The sequence below is a fragment of the Eucyclogobius newberryi genome, unplaced genomic scaffold, assembly GCF_026437365.1.
Source record: "Eucyclogobius newberryi isolate DKJ021-1_F unplaced genomic scaffold, fEucNew1.0.hap1 SCAF_4, whole genome shotgun sequence".
Taxonomy (NCBI): domain Eukaryota; kingdom Metazoa; phylum Chordata; class Actinopteri; order Gobiiformes; family Gobiidae; genus Eucyclogobius; species Eucyclogobius newberryi.
In genome coordinates this window covers 25828019-25842397 of record NW_027316056.1, presented here as the reverse complement: position 1 = coordinate 25842397, position 14379 = coordinate 25828019, and the positions used below count along the sequence as shown (strand labels likewise).

General features: G+C 41.3%; 3 protein-coding genes across 4 annotated transcripts in view; all 3 read right to left on the bottom strand.

Moving 5' to 3' along the window:
- Window positions 1–759: 759 nt before the first annotated feature.
- cnga1a (cyclic nucleotide gated channel subunit alpha 1a) lies at window positions 760–6932 on the bottom strand. The gene is made up of 8 exons (XM_072463273.1): window positions 6552–6932; window positions 5083–5178; window positions 4820–5010; window positions 4631–4747; window positions 4444–4548; window positions 3309–3415; window positions 2580–3190; window positions 760–2107 (listed from the first exon to the last, which is right to left on the bottom strand). The coding sequence occupies exons 4-8, from the start codon at window positions 4729–4731 to the stop codon at window positions 1298–1300; spliced, it is 1734 nt and encodes a 577-aa protein (XP_072319374.1). The 5' UTR covers window positions 4732–4747; window positions 4820–5010; window positions 5083–5178; window positions 6552–6932; the 3' UTR covers window positions 760–1297.
- Window positions 6933–7269: 337 nt separating this feature from the next.
- Window positions 7270–9062, bottom strand: enam (enamelin). The gene is made up of 7 exons (XM_072463251.1): window positions 9007–9062; window positions 8871–8894; window positions 8646–8711; window positions 8515–8550; window positions 8399–8434; window positions 8263–8325; window positions 7270–7889 (listed from the first exon to the last, which is right to left on the bottom strand). The coding sequence occupies exons 1-7, from the start codon at window positions 9055–9057 to the stop codon at window positions 7440–7442; spliced, it is 726 nt and encodes a 241-aa protein (XP_072319352.1). The 5' UTR covers window positions 9058–9062; the 3' UTR covers window positions 7270–7439.
- A 3359-nt stretch (window positions 9063–12421) lies between these two features.
- The window catches only part of scpp5 (secretory calcium-binding phosphoprotein 5), a 2300-nt gene continuing 342 nt past the window's right edge, over window positions 12422–14379 (bottom strand). The window contains exons 3-11 of one of the 2 annotated variants that reach the window (XM_072463096.1): window positions 14291–14347; window positions 14125–14187; window positions 13997–14050; window positions 13439–13507; window positions 13331–13360; window positions 13185–13232; window positions 12941–12991; window positions 12771–12854; window positions 12422–12698 (exon numbers count right to left, since the gene is read on the bottom strand). In XM_072463096.1, the coding sequence (XP_072319197.1) occupies window positions 12681–12698; window positions 12771–12854; window positions 12941–12991; window positions 13185–13232; window positions 13331–13360; window positions 13439–13507; window positions 13997–14050; window positions 14125–14187; window positions 14291–14347 (474 nt within the window). In that variant the 3' untranslated portion in view covers window positions 12422–12680. The remainder of the gene's footprint in view (window positions 12699–12770; window positions 12855–12940; window positions 12992–13184; window positions 13233–13330; window positions 13361–13438; window positions 13508–13996; window positions 14051–14124; window positions 14188–14290; window positions 14348–14379) is intronic. The other variant, XM_072463097.1, reaches the window with a different exon arrangement.

Sequence of the window (14379 nt, the reverse complement as noted above, 5' to 3'; positions counted from 1 at the left end):
ATGAATAGTAATTATAGTAACCATTTATACCTCTAATTGGCTTTGTGGTTTATATTTAATAAAAAGCTTTCCAGTCATTACCTTCCCAGCTTATATGAATTGTGCAGCTTATAAATACTAGCCTTTTGCTATCCCCCAGTGAGCAATAGTAAGCACTGCAGCTGTATATCCATGTCCATTTAGATAGAGAGGGGCTTGAAATAGGCTTCAGTCACCCGCGACCTGTAAAGGGGACAAGCGGTTGAAAATGACTGAATTAATATATATAAAGGGTGCTATATAAAGCTCCATCGAGAATATTCAGAAGTATGGTTTTGATTTCTATTTCCATGGAATCAGGGAAAGGACGTACCTCCTCCAGAGATTTAATGTTGCTTTAAGGTAATTTCATATTTGCCAGAGGTAGTAGGAGTACGTACAAGCCTACCAAGAGTTATTACTTTCAAATAAAAGGACTAAAAGCAGCTAAATTGTGACAAAAGTATAAGAATGTGATGAGATAAAAGTGCACACATTTGGAACATTCTCGTAATGTTTTTATTATTGGCTTGGACATAAAAAGGGTTAGCACTGGTGAGTTACACCTCTGAAGCTGAAACAGAAGCTGTAGTTATAAAAAGCAGAGCTACAATGACTGCAAAAACTGACCGGTTCAACTTATGTATTATAAAAATACCGGTATGTAAAATGACTCATTCTCGTGGACCCTGTATTGTCTGGTCCCACCACATAGATTTACTTCTCTTACTCTGACTACTTTTGTCGCTACAACTCTTCAAATACAATATTGCATGCACTGCACTACAGCCCTACCAATCAGTAATGACACGTCTTTATTTGTGGTAGTAGACGTTTTTATTTGCTCAACGTCTGGTTGTTTTAACCCACAGAACAAGTACGTTTTCATCTATTTCTTGGTTCAGCTCATAAACAACTACAGTCTGCCTGTTGCACGGACTATAAACTGAAGGCAGATATAGGTTCAACCACACAGATGATAAATGTTAGCCAGATTTTTGTTTATATTACACTTTTCATGTACAGTATTCCCCACCCAGAGATCAACTTTTTTTGCCAACGTCCCTAAATATACAATATAAACAGTCTGTAGCATGTTTAAGTTCAACTGTTATTTGAACAGCAATATTTTCTTAGTTATTTCAGAACCTACCTAAACCATACCTATACATTTTGCCAAAGCCATGTGTACAAAGACAAGCTATATTTATTTTCAATGTTTGTTTTGTGGTATTTTGTCTGTGTCTGTGAAGTTCCTTTACTTTTCATCTTCCTTTTTTTAGCTCGCTCCCGTCTCCTCTTTCATCTCCTCCACCCTTTGGGATTCTTCATCTTCCTCATCTTCCACTTCCTCTCCTGTCATTCGCTCCAAGTCTGAAAGACGATGTTTTAGAGCTGTCTCTGTGGAGTCATAGTTCACCAGTATTTTCTTGATCTTGAGGTGCATCAGATCCATTGTACCGTACAGCTTGTTGACCTTCTCCTCAAGCTCTTTGACCTCAGGCTTGATATTAGCGGGGTCCAAATCAATCAGACCGTCTTTCAAGAGAATCTGTCGCCCCTTTTCCTCCAGCATACCTTTGGCATCCGGGTACTCTGTCAAGGACTCCATCAAGTCGTCTTTGGATAAGCAGAAAAGATCGGAGTACCCGATGCTCCGGATATTCGCCGTTCGCCTGTTTCCTGCTTTGCTGCCTTTGATGTTGAGGATACTGATCTCACCAAAGTAGCTGCCACTTCCCAATACGACAAACTGTGTCACGCCATCGTCGGCTACAACTGCGAGTTGGCCGTCTTTTATGATGTACATCTCACGTCCGATGTCGCCCTTCTTGCAGATGTAGTCGCCCGGGCTAAACACCATGGGGCGCAGTTTAAGCACCAGCTCGATCAGCAGACCCGCTTCACAGTCAGCAAATATTCTGACTTTCTTCAGAGTGTCCATGTGCACTTGGATGGCGATCTCGGCTCTCAGTTTGTCCGGGAGGTACCTCAGAACTTCACGCTCATCCTGCGCTTTACCGTTGTTCCACAAGTAGTCGAACCATTTAATGACCCGCACCTCCAGTTCTTTGCTGACCTTTCGTGCCTAAAAGAAAGTCATACACAATTTTATTCGTTGGACAGTTTCTTCAGTCACTTTAAAGGCATTCAATGTAAGTTTTATGAAGGAGGGTCCACTACCTGCTTTTCTTCTTGGATAAGTTATTGCTTTGCCTGGAACTTTCCTCGGTATGATTTGACTTAACTATTTTGCAAATGTTTTAATGTTCAAGAAGTTAAAAACATACATCCACTGTGAACGAGATTCGCTCCAAGTCTGACCAGTAACGTGGCCCGTTGGTGTCAGGTCCATGGAGAGTGGATATGTTTAATGCCATTAAATCAAGCAGGAGGCAAACCCTCCACCAGAGAAGTTGCACACTTTACCTTTAAATGCACTGTAGCTTCCTATTTGATTACTGTCTTAAAAAATGTGACAAACAAAACTAGATCATTTTAAAGTCCTTAAAGCTTTCCTTTCCATTTATTTCAAACGTGTGAATAACTTGAGATCAAACCTGCATGTAGTGCTTGATGTTGTCTATCCTGGACTGGAACTGGGCTTGTGCAGCATTCATATTGGAGATCATCGTGGCAATGTTTCCTACGATTGTGGCGAAGATGAGGACGCCGACCAAGAAGTCCACCACGTGAAAGAGGAACTCAGAGTCCAAGGCGGGCGGCGGAGTTTCTCCAATAGTTGTGAGTGTCAGTGTGGACCAGTACAGACTAAACGCGTACTTCCTCATGGGCTGACCGAACGCTGGCTCCTCGGGGTCGTCCAGGGCAGGATAGACCCAGTCATCCGCCCCAAAACCTATGGACTTGGAGAAGGAGAAGTAGAGACAGGCGTTCCAGTGGATAATAATGAGGATGTACATGATGAGGTTAGAGATCCGAAAGATGTTTGGATAGTTGGTCTTCGTTTCGGTCTTGGTGAAGAACTCCATCATCCGGCCTATTCTCAGCAGCTTGTTGATGCGGATTTCGGGGTAGTCTATTCCAAAGTACAGATAGAAGATATCCGTGGGCAGCATGGAGACCACATCCAGACGGAACTGGAAACTGGAGACGTAGCGATCTTTCAGCAGCTGCTTGTCCTTCACCAGCAGGCCTTGCTCAAGATAACCTGCATTCACCCAAAGTAGTGTCGGTCACCACAGTTACAACGCACGCAACAATCTCCAGCACCTTTGTAAGACTCACAATTAACTGATTGTGCAAATGTATGTAGGGAGTTTTCTAACCTGTTCTGCTCCTAAAGAACATATCCCCAAGGTAGATGAGGTCCGAGGTGTAGTCCAGTAGAACCCAGTAAACAATGTAGTCGTGTTGAAGTTCCTCAAAGCAGGCCCTGTGGCACAACAAGTGGATTAAAACACTTACGGCATGCACTTTTGCGTTTCCTAGCCATCAATACCTCTGTTTTTGAGTTATTGCATTATGGTCTTCCTCTAATTACATGTACAAGTTGAAGAAGAAAAAATTAAAAGCGTTTGAGAAAAATTACCCAATTTGATTTGACATTTCATCACGTATCCAAGCACAGAAAATTAGCCCGTAATTCTGTTATCTCCTTCTCCGCTGTGGTGTGGGAATTCAATTAAAAATCCCACTGATTACCGCTTGGTGCATAGTTCAGAAGTAAGCGATAATTAAGTAAGGGCAAATGTGTAGTAGAGTTATTGTCACAGTCATACACAAATCTGAGTGGATTCATTTCTTAAAACGTTATTATTAGTCATATTCCAGTGTTTCATTAGGATAAAGTTAAAGGTGCACTATGAAACTATCCATTATATTATTGTTGTATGGCATTACACTTGTCTATCTGGCTATTAAAACTGCAGAACGGAAAGTGACATGTTTTAATTATTGAAAAGTGGCTATTTGACATTTTTAGAACCTACATGTATCACTCAGAGTCTTAATTCTTCAATTAATACCAACTAAGTGCAGGGACGTGGGTTTGGATAGGGGGTAGGTGAAATCAGGACTTTTCTAAGCACTCGAGCTTCAGTTGCAGGACAGCACACGATTACTCAGACTAGGATGAATCAATCGAAATACAACTTTGTGTAACTTTTACATAATAAGCCCTTTTAATGTCAATAAATGTCCATAAGATAAGATAAGCAGGTGACTGACTCGCCATCCGGAAGTTACACAGTGGATTTAAAAAAAAAAAAATATGTCACACAAAACAGCTTCAATTATGACTTGGCTTTTGAATTAAAACCAAGCAAAATAAGTTCATAACACAGTTGAAGCTGTTAATGACATGAAAAATACAGTACTGACAAAGACATTATACTACTTGTTCAGAAGAATATCCAATGTTTTCAAGTAAACAACCAAACTTTACATGTGAAGAATAGTCACCTGGCTATGATCATGGTCCAGTTGTACATGACGGGAAGAGTGATAATGAAAAGCCAGTTGTAATACAGATTTCCCGCTGGGTTTATCACAAACAATTCCTTTGGCCTGAAAGGGGCAGAAGACAATAAGGAGTATGAATAGCCAAACACACCAGAGAAAAGAGATTCAGACTGCAAAGTTCACCCACGTCTCTTTCTCCTTTTCTTTCTCCTTCTTCTCCTTCTCCTCCTTCTCCTTTGCCTCCTTTGCCTCCTTTTCTTTGGCTTCTTTCTCCTCTTTCTCTTTCATCTTGCGTTCCTTCTTTCTGCAACACAGTTAAGTCAACTTCACCCCCGAATCCAGCCTTTGACATTCAGCCAATTTGCGACATTATTACTCTTTCTTTTCTTTTTTGTCTTTTTTGTCCTTTTTGTCCTTTTTTCTTTTTTTCTTTTTCTCCCTGTGAAGAAGGATTAAACATTCAAAGACAACTTAATTTTCAATATCAATGCATGTGTCCAATGCACCTACTCTTCATTGTTGTTGCAGTTCATGTTGCGTAAGCCATAGTTACTGCCGAGCACCGGTCTGAGAACAAGAGGAAGTATGAAGGAACAGCTTTTACATTAAAGGTGTAATAGAGTGTGAACATTTCCTCACAGCTCGTCCTCGTCCTCACTGCACTCTTCACTGTCGGAGGTAAGAGCTGAGGGCACAAGCAGGGGAAGAGGGCTCGGGGTTGCCATGATAGCAGATCTGACAGAACAAAATAATAATAATGATGATGATGATGATGATGATGATGATGGTGATGATGATGATAATAATAATCATGATAATCATAATGTTTGGTGTGTTTGGTCAAAGAGCAAAAGATAAATGAACAAATCAGCTGATGTTGGTCTGTCTCCACGTCAGGTGAAGTCGGGCAGCAGCTTTGGACCCGAGTTCCCCACATGAGATTTTTCATTTGCATTTTTCAACCGCAAAAAACAATTCCGAAGTTCCCGAGGACAATATGAACACTACATTAGTACGGGCACAGTTCATTGGTCATTTTTAAATAAAATGCTTCAAGATGTTTTCTCATCGCAACATGTTTGACGTTATAAAAAAAAATAAAAAAAAAAAGATAATCCTTTATTGTCCCACATGAGGAAATTTCATTGGTGCAACGCAGGTAGATACAGAGGTAGATACAGAAGAAAAGAACAGATCACATCGCTTATAGGAAGTCTGAAAAACACTTTCAGTAGAAGACCTCCTATAAACAAAAACTCCCATAGACAAATAAATAAGGCAACAATAGAAAAAAGGGCAGAAAATGCACCTTTGCAATTGGCTGCCAGCCGCCATTAACAGCAAAAACAACAACAACAACAATAACAACAACAACAGAAACTTGCAAAACAAACTACAAACAACAAAAGTGCTCTCCTTAGAGAGGTTTTGCACTGAAATGATTTTAATGAGAATTATGGGTAGCAAACCATATAAAATGTTTTTCTTTTCATCACCTCATATTTGTCTCTGAAGCTTTTGTTCTCTCATATTAACTGTATAAAATAAGATGTTTTATTGCTCCGACTGTGGAGCAGTCGCCCCACAACAATCAACTTCCTCCGCACACAGACTCATCTAATTTAAGGACAGAAAGATAATTAGTTCAACTGTGTGATCCAAAACTCTATATTAGAGATAAATATGAGCGTAGCTGCAGTGTTCCTGTTGTTTATCTGGCTTTTCTTTCTTTTTTCGATGTCAGGTAAAGACTAAATATTTTGCAGAATTGTAGACTTTTATATTTGTTATAATTATGACTGTAGCAGCTGTTGCAGAAGATAATCTCACTAACTCCATTGCCACTCACTGCCAAAATTCTACTAACTCCTGTTGCTACTACCATTACCATTGCATCCACTAAGACTAATCCTATTGATACTGTTACACTTACTTTTACTATTAACTATTAACTATTTCAGATATGCAGTTCTTCGTTCTTCTAACGTTTTATCGATCCAAAGCCACAACTATTCACACACCACAGACAAAATATATCATAATATTTCTTCAATCTAATCAAGGTGTTAATGAGACCTTGCCACACAGTGTGATTCAAATGAGCTCACCTTGTTTGCTTGCTTAACGCACGGTAACATCCATTTGGTGCGCTCTCTTCTGAGAAATATCAAATCCAGCTGTTTGTATCCTTAATTACACTAATCATTTTGATCATATTTCATATTCAGGCTCTACAAGTAGCACCTATACGCAGCACGTCTCCCTAAGTGTGTCATGCAGTCTTAGTGACCTTGATAAGGATTTGTGGATTACACACTGGTGGGAAGACCAGAGTGCATTGTCCTCATTTACCCACACAGTAGACCCCAATGTTCACAGTTTCTTCAAAGTCCTGACTTAATCCATGAAGAAACCAAACAAGTGGAAACCATTTTGGCTACCTTTCTTATCTGCCATAAGTTGTAATTTTCCTGCCCATCTGCGGAACAGTGTAGAGGCTTTAGAGCACTGCTGTTGCAACACCCGGGCTCCCTCTGCAGTGTCAGCACTTTCACTCATATCCCAGTCTGATCCTATTAGTCCTGCACCACAGAACTGATTTGTGGTCAGTTGTTTAATGGAAATCTTAACAGTAGTCAGTAGTAACAGTGTGATAGAGCTTCTGTGGTTTAGTGGCTCCCCCTGTGGGCTGTTATTATCAGTTTACTCACATCCCTCTTGGTTTAATCTCCACATTGAGCAAGTTTCAAAGGATTCTTTGTAGCGCTGACAGGAATATAATGTGAGTGCTTTCAGATAAATTAATTATAGAAAAAAATCTTTATTCATCAAACAGAGAAAACACTGGTGCCAAACTTTTTTTCTTTACAAAAATACAAACAACAAGCTAATCCTTTTCCTCATACACCTTCTAATGGTTGCCTGATAAACACATAACAGCTTTATATGTATTTAAATAGCATGAATCAAGGGACATGCAACACAAAATATAACTCTTATGCAATTGGAACTAGGCCAGGATCGGCATCAGCTGCAACAGGGACGTACACTTCTGGAGCCACATCCACAGGGGCCACATCCACAGGGAACACATCCACAGGGGCCACATCTACAGGGAACACATCCACAGGGAACACATCCACAGGGGTCACAGCTACAGCACCTGTGTCCACGGGGAACACCTCCACCGGGGTGTCCACTACCACCGGCTCAAGTGGGACTGGATCAGCGGGGAGAGGGTCTACTGGGGCGGGGTCGGCAGGGGCGGGGTCGGCAGGGGCGGGGTCAGCAGGGGCGGGGTCGGCAGGGGCGGGGTCAGCAGGGGCGGGGTCGGCGGGGGCGGGGTCAGCAGCCTCAGCAGCCTCGGCCTCCTCCACCTCCTCCTGCTCGTCTGAGTTCACAGGGGCAGCAGCAACAGCACCTGCAGCTTTATGGGCAGCCCCCTCCTAGATAGAAGTGGAATCATATAGAAACATAAAGCACATACAGTTCTACTCGTAAGCATTGAATTATAGAGCAGGTTAATTATACAGAGAGACTTTAACTACAAGCTCAAGGGTGAATGGAGAATGATGTTCATGTTTGTCTGATCTTGTGCGTCCCACCCACATTGTCTGCTTACGAAGGACTCACTTTGAATGTAGTTTTTAGGATTATTGTAAAATCAGCTAATTACAACTTTAGACTAAGGTTTCTCAGAAAGTTGTTGTGGAAAAAAAATTGTGACATGCCCGAGGAGTAGGGGGGGGGGGGGTTTGCAGTTGCAGTTGCTAAATAGTTTCATATGGGAAAAAAGTCAAGGATTTAAAGTTTGGTCACCTCTGCCTCTTCGTCAGAGTTTTCCTCTGCAGGGGCAGCAGCTGGGGCGGGGGCTGCATCCACCTACACAGACAACTTACTGTATAACACCAACACAGTACAAATATTACTGGGGATAGTCATGTACTGGACTTACCTGTACCAGGGGGGCACCGGCTGCTGCTGGGTCGGCCTGGATGTGTTAGAAAACAGTTCAATTGTTTTGACATACTAGAAAAAAAAGTGCCTGAAAATACAGTTAAAGTAACTTACAGGTGCATCTGCCGGGAGGAAAGGGTTTACCAGCCCCTGCAAATACATATAATAATAATGATTGTTGACCAACATAATTATTACTTTATCACTGCTCAAAAATGATGAACTCAATCAAATCTGTTACTAGCCTGTTGCTGGTACATCCTATACATCTCCATCCAGCGCAGGGCTTCATTAGCATGCGCCGCTACCTGCTAAAGAAATACCAAACAGTTCCAGGCATGTTTCCCACTAAAACAATTACTCTGTGACGTTGATTATTCGTCTAGTCTCTCGAGACTGACACTGAGACAGAGACAGACATGCCATGGCTCATTCAGACTGTTACTCTAAGTCTGCAGTGGGTTTTTTACCTCATTACTTTCGCTCCCCGGAACCTGCAAACCAAAACAGAAATAAAGGGGTCACTTTGTGCACTGCCCATAAGAAAAAAGGTTTACATTCATATAGATAGCTGAGTCAACAAACCAAGCAACTTATTGGACTTACAGGAGCAGCTGTGGCAGCGGCCAGCAGGCATGCAAGCACCACTAAGATCATTCTGAAAGCCTAAATAAGAGAATATGAAAGAGACTTTATGTTATATTTTTATTTTTGCCTATACGTACCCATAACTCATAAAATATACAAAGATACTGTACATTTGACATACACTATTCACTGTGGGGATAATCCACTTCTAAATAGTTATAATATATACTAAATCATAGAAACTGAAATCCTTTCAATATAAAAGTCTGTCTTACCTGTGGTGTGTTGGAGAGAAAAACTGGAGATTTCTCAACGTTGAAAGCTAATCTAGCCCAACTCCTTCAAGGATGCCATTTATATCCCAGAACATCCTTTGACAACCAATCACATTTGCACATGGCGGTTTGAAGAAATGCCCCACACTTGAAAAGTGAAAAGGAGGCAAGCATAAGGCCCCTTTTACACTTAATTACACGCTGCACAGGTTGGCTAAGCATACATGCCCTGTTCATTGCCCTAAAGCAAACACAAAGCAGTTTGCGCTGACACAAGCACATGCCTTGTGGTGATAAGTGAGGAGGAAAAGTTAACCCAAAATTGGTCTAATGATAATAAGATCTTGATGACAGGAACGTCCTCAGGCAATACAGTGACATCTCGTATTGTCTCGCATGTCCATGTCACTGAGGAGACAGGTTCCTATATGATTGACAGAAGCTCCGTAAACATGCTCAGGTATGAGTTTTATTCTTGTGGTTTTTGGCGGATTCCCATCATTATTGTTTCTGTGTTTGCATTGTGCATCACAATCATATCCACATCCAACCTGCTGAGCTCACACATTTCAAAGTGGTTCCTTCACCCTTCACACAAACACTGAGTTTAGGCATTCACTTTTCATTGTTTGCAAACTGAAAATGTATACTTTGTGGAAAAGCTGTAATTATATTAAAATCGTTTGCAGACAAAAGCTTTGCAAATGAACTGCTTTATTTGTGTGTGTTTCTTTTTTCCAATTTAGATTAATATACTCACAATAAAAGGTGAACTATGTAACTATTCTAGTGGGGGGTTCACCCCATTTTTGTCTGGAAAGTTCCACAGTATATCATGAAACATTTGTATCTCCATGAGACAAATAAGTTTAATGCCTTACACTAACCCTCATAATAAACGGAATCATTAATTATTAATAGTCCATATCTATCTTATCCGGGGCCGGATCGCGGGGGCAGTAGTCTAAACAGACCCAAGACACACCTCCCGGGAGGATCCTGAGGCCTTTCCAGGCCAGCTGAGAGACATAGTCCCTCCAGCGTGTCCTTGGTCTTCTCTGGGGTCTCTTCTTGGTGGGACATGCCCGGAACACCTCCACAGGGAGACGCCCAGGAGGCATCCGGAACAGATGCCCGAGCCACTTCAGCTGGCTCCTCTCGACGTGGAGGAGCAGCGGCTCTACTCCGAGCTCCTCTCGTGTGACTGAGCTCCTCTCACTATCTCTAAAGGAGCGCCCAGCCACTCTTTGGAGGAAACTCATTTCGAGCGCTTGTATCCATGATCATGATTGACCGGTAAATCGAGAGCTTTGCCTTTTGACTCAGCTCCTTCTTTATTTCGATGCAGCGACTGCATCACTGCAGCCGCTGCACCGATCCACCTGTCAATCTCACACTCCATCCTTCCCTCACTCGTGAACAAGACCCCGAGAGGCTTGAACTCCTCCACTTGGGGCAAGGACTCCCCACCCACCTAAAGAGGGCAAGCCACATATTCCGATTGAGAACCATGACCTTTGATTTGGAGGTGCTGATTCTCATCCCAGCCGCTTCACACTCGGCTGCAAACCGTCCCAGTGCATGTTGCAGGTCCGGGTTTGATGGAGCCATCAGGACAACATCGTCTGCAAACAGCAGAGATGAGATCCTGTGGTCCCCAAACCGGACACCCTCCGACCCCTGACTGCGCCTAGAAATTCTGTCCATAAAAACTATGAACAGAACCGGTGACAAAGGGCAGCCCTGGCGGAGTTCAACATGCACTGGGAACAGGTCTGACTTACTGCCGGCAATGCGAACACAGCTCCTGCTCCGGTCATACAGGGACCGGACAGCCCTGAGCAAAGGATCAGTAAGTCTGAGCCTGAGTAAGTCCCTTACTCCCAGAGCACCCTCCCAAAGGACACCCCGAGGGACACGGTCGAAAGCCTTCTCCAGATCCACAAAGCACATGTGGACTAGTTGGGGAAACTCCCATGAACCCTCAAGCACCTGATGGAGAGTATAGAGCTGGTCCAGTGTTCCACGACCACGAGGTTGGACTATCGGTCGGATTCTCCTCTCCAGTACCTGGAACAGACCTTACTGCACCAAAAGTAAAAGATTCCAGTGACATGACAAACAGCTACATTTTGGCCCTTAAATATTTCCAAAAGTGAAGTGAAAAGGAATCTTGCTGTGTATTAGCTGCATTCTTGGTTATGTTTAATTTTAGAGATACCTTTGCTGTCACACTGCCAAATGAACTACTTTACTCAAAAACACTGCTGACTAATACATAGATGTAAAGATACTATATGTCAACAGAACGAAATAAGCATATGACTTTTACAGCCCTTGCTACAAACATGTACACAGCTCTGTAGCTAAAAAACTAAATATAAATATTGCAATCAGCTTTAAAGTAATATGTGTACAGGGACAGAATGGAAAATGCTAAAACTAGCAGAGAATTTAAATGTATTACATATACAATTTTAAAGGATATCTGACTAAACAGATGATCCATATTGTGGTAAGGAGAGAAATTTATCATCTCTTTTTTTTTTTTCAGTCAGACACTGCTTTGAGATATTTCATTAATTTCTTCTCATAAAGATCGGCTCCGGTCCCTTGTCTGATGCAGATCCTTTTGTCTGGCGGCATTAAAGCAGTATATTAGCCTGGAGTGGTGGCGCTAAATCATACCTGTCATCTTCACTGTGATGTGGCTGAGCTCATTTCTACGTGTTAGCGCTCTGACATTCCAGGAAAGAGGACGAGACAGGGGTAGCGTGAGAGTTTGGCGCTTGTGTTTAGGTGCCTTTGAAAAGATAAGTGTTAAGCAGTGCTGTGACAGGCTCCTGCCCCCGGGGAACTGGGATTTGGAGGTTCAACTGGTGTGTTTTTTTCTTTTTAGTGAAGTTTGTTTTAAATATACATTGCGGGGAAATGTACAAAACCACTCTGGTCTTTTTTACAGTGTGCAGCAATTATCATGTAAAAGGCATACACATATGCATATGTTACAATCATTCTTTAAGTAATCAAAAATCATAGGCTGGATTGATAAATTGAATGAATAAATTTCTAAATAGCTGAGTGATTGCCATTACTCATACTTGTATGTCAGGCCTTTCGTTCCATGTGTAATGACAATAAAATGACAATAAACAGAGGCTTGCTTGAAAGATTTATTTACTTAAACATAATGAATTCAAATGTATTAAGAGTTATCTAAATGAATGTATGAAATATACTACAAAGTGTTAAAGTTAAAATAAAAATGTTTGTGTATGAAAAGGCTCCTACTTCAAAACATACAATTATTTTCTTGTTTGCTGTTATTACAGTTAAAAGATGTTACTGCAGAAAAAGACAGTCTTCATTCATACGGCCATTGTCCAAAATCTGTGTGACTTTGTTTTTCCATTCCCTTTAAACCTTTGCCGGTGCCTGGAAAAAAACAAGTGAAAAATGTTTAAAAATTTGCAATCTCTTTGCAATGTCAAATAGAGTGTATTTTACCTGGCTGGTCTGGGCAGGCTGGTCCTGCAGAGCCTGGTGCAGAGGGTCCTGGGATGGAAGTGGCATTGCATCAAAAGTGGGAATCTAGAATCAGATCATAATGAAATGCATTATAAGGACTCGAAGACCTCAGTGACACTGGTGAGACATGAAGGGTGAATTCCTCTCACATTTTGAGGTGGCAGAGGGATATTTTGAGGTGGGAAGTCAAATGGACGAACCTGAAAAATTCATGGAACGGCATTTGACATGTGTAATCACAGGAAGTGCATTTGAAATGGAAACATGTTGAAATCAAAGAGGTCAAAGACAGAGTCTTCACAGAGTTAACAGAAACACAGTGTAATGCATAGAGTTCAAATACAAACAAATACAGTATTGCTGTATTCTTGATATCATGGAAATGTTACTTACGTTGGGGCTCTGAGGGACATTTGACATCGGGGGAATGTTTGTAATTATCTGTAATCAAATTCAAAAAGCAGTTTAAAATTTAAATTGCATTATTATTATTTTATTATAAAAGGTATTTTTTAACATAAAATGAATTAGATGTTTACCCTTTGCTGAGCAAAGTCGTATGGGTAGTACTGAAAAGACACATAAAAGTAAATTGATTTATCATAGTCAGTCAGACAGAACAAATAAGGAAACAAGGCAACACTTACAACTTCAACACTCTGTCTGCCTGGAGGCTGAGGGATTGAGTATTTGATGAAGCCCTGAGAAGGGAAGGACTGCACAGAAAGTCAAACGAAAAGAATGAAGAGAAAGCACTCTACAATTTAAGAGAGGGAATGGGGAAACTATTGGGACAGGAGAATAAACAATTCAAATCAAGTAGAGTTCCGTTACTACTATTTAAAACCACTCACGCTTAGGGCCTGTTTTTTCTAAAATTAGCCCGAACAAAAACTGAAGCTGTTTGGTGTTCAAACAATTGGCTGGAGTCTTCGTGAAGCTGACCCTCTGTAGTTTTGTATTCTGATGTCTGGTTTACTCTAATTATAAGTAGAAACAAGCTCTGCACAGAACAAACCAGATTTTAAATTCCGCTTTGGTTTTCTTCCTTCACTTTGCACTATTTCTGCTGCTACTGCTACAACGTCTGGAATATGTCAACAGAAAATAGATTTTTCTTTGTTTCCTTTTTTATATCAATGTACTTCAGTAAAATAATTCCTCAAGTACAAAGTAATTTTCCTCTTCTGACTTGTAAAATGTACCTGTCCAGCAGTTGGCCCGCCAGCTGCAGCGCCACCAAATGTGTGAGGATAAATCTATAAAAGAAACAGAGCATTCAAATAAAAGAGGCATGTTGTGTCTGCCATCGAGGTGTGGATTGTTTACTTACTAGCTCCACGCTATAAGCTCCAGCATGTGGTAGAGCCTGAGCACCGGGAAAGACATTTTTCATCTTAGATATGTAAACATCTGACATTACAGTGTGTGTTTTTGTAATGGGAAAAGTAGTTTACAGACTAGAATAATTTGTCCAGAGAAACAGGATGCATCATTACCTGAGAGGGTGGCACTTGTCTAGAGCCAGTGTAATGAGGCAGGTAATGAAAGAATGACTGCAAAATGATGACAAGAAAACAGTGTAAGA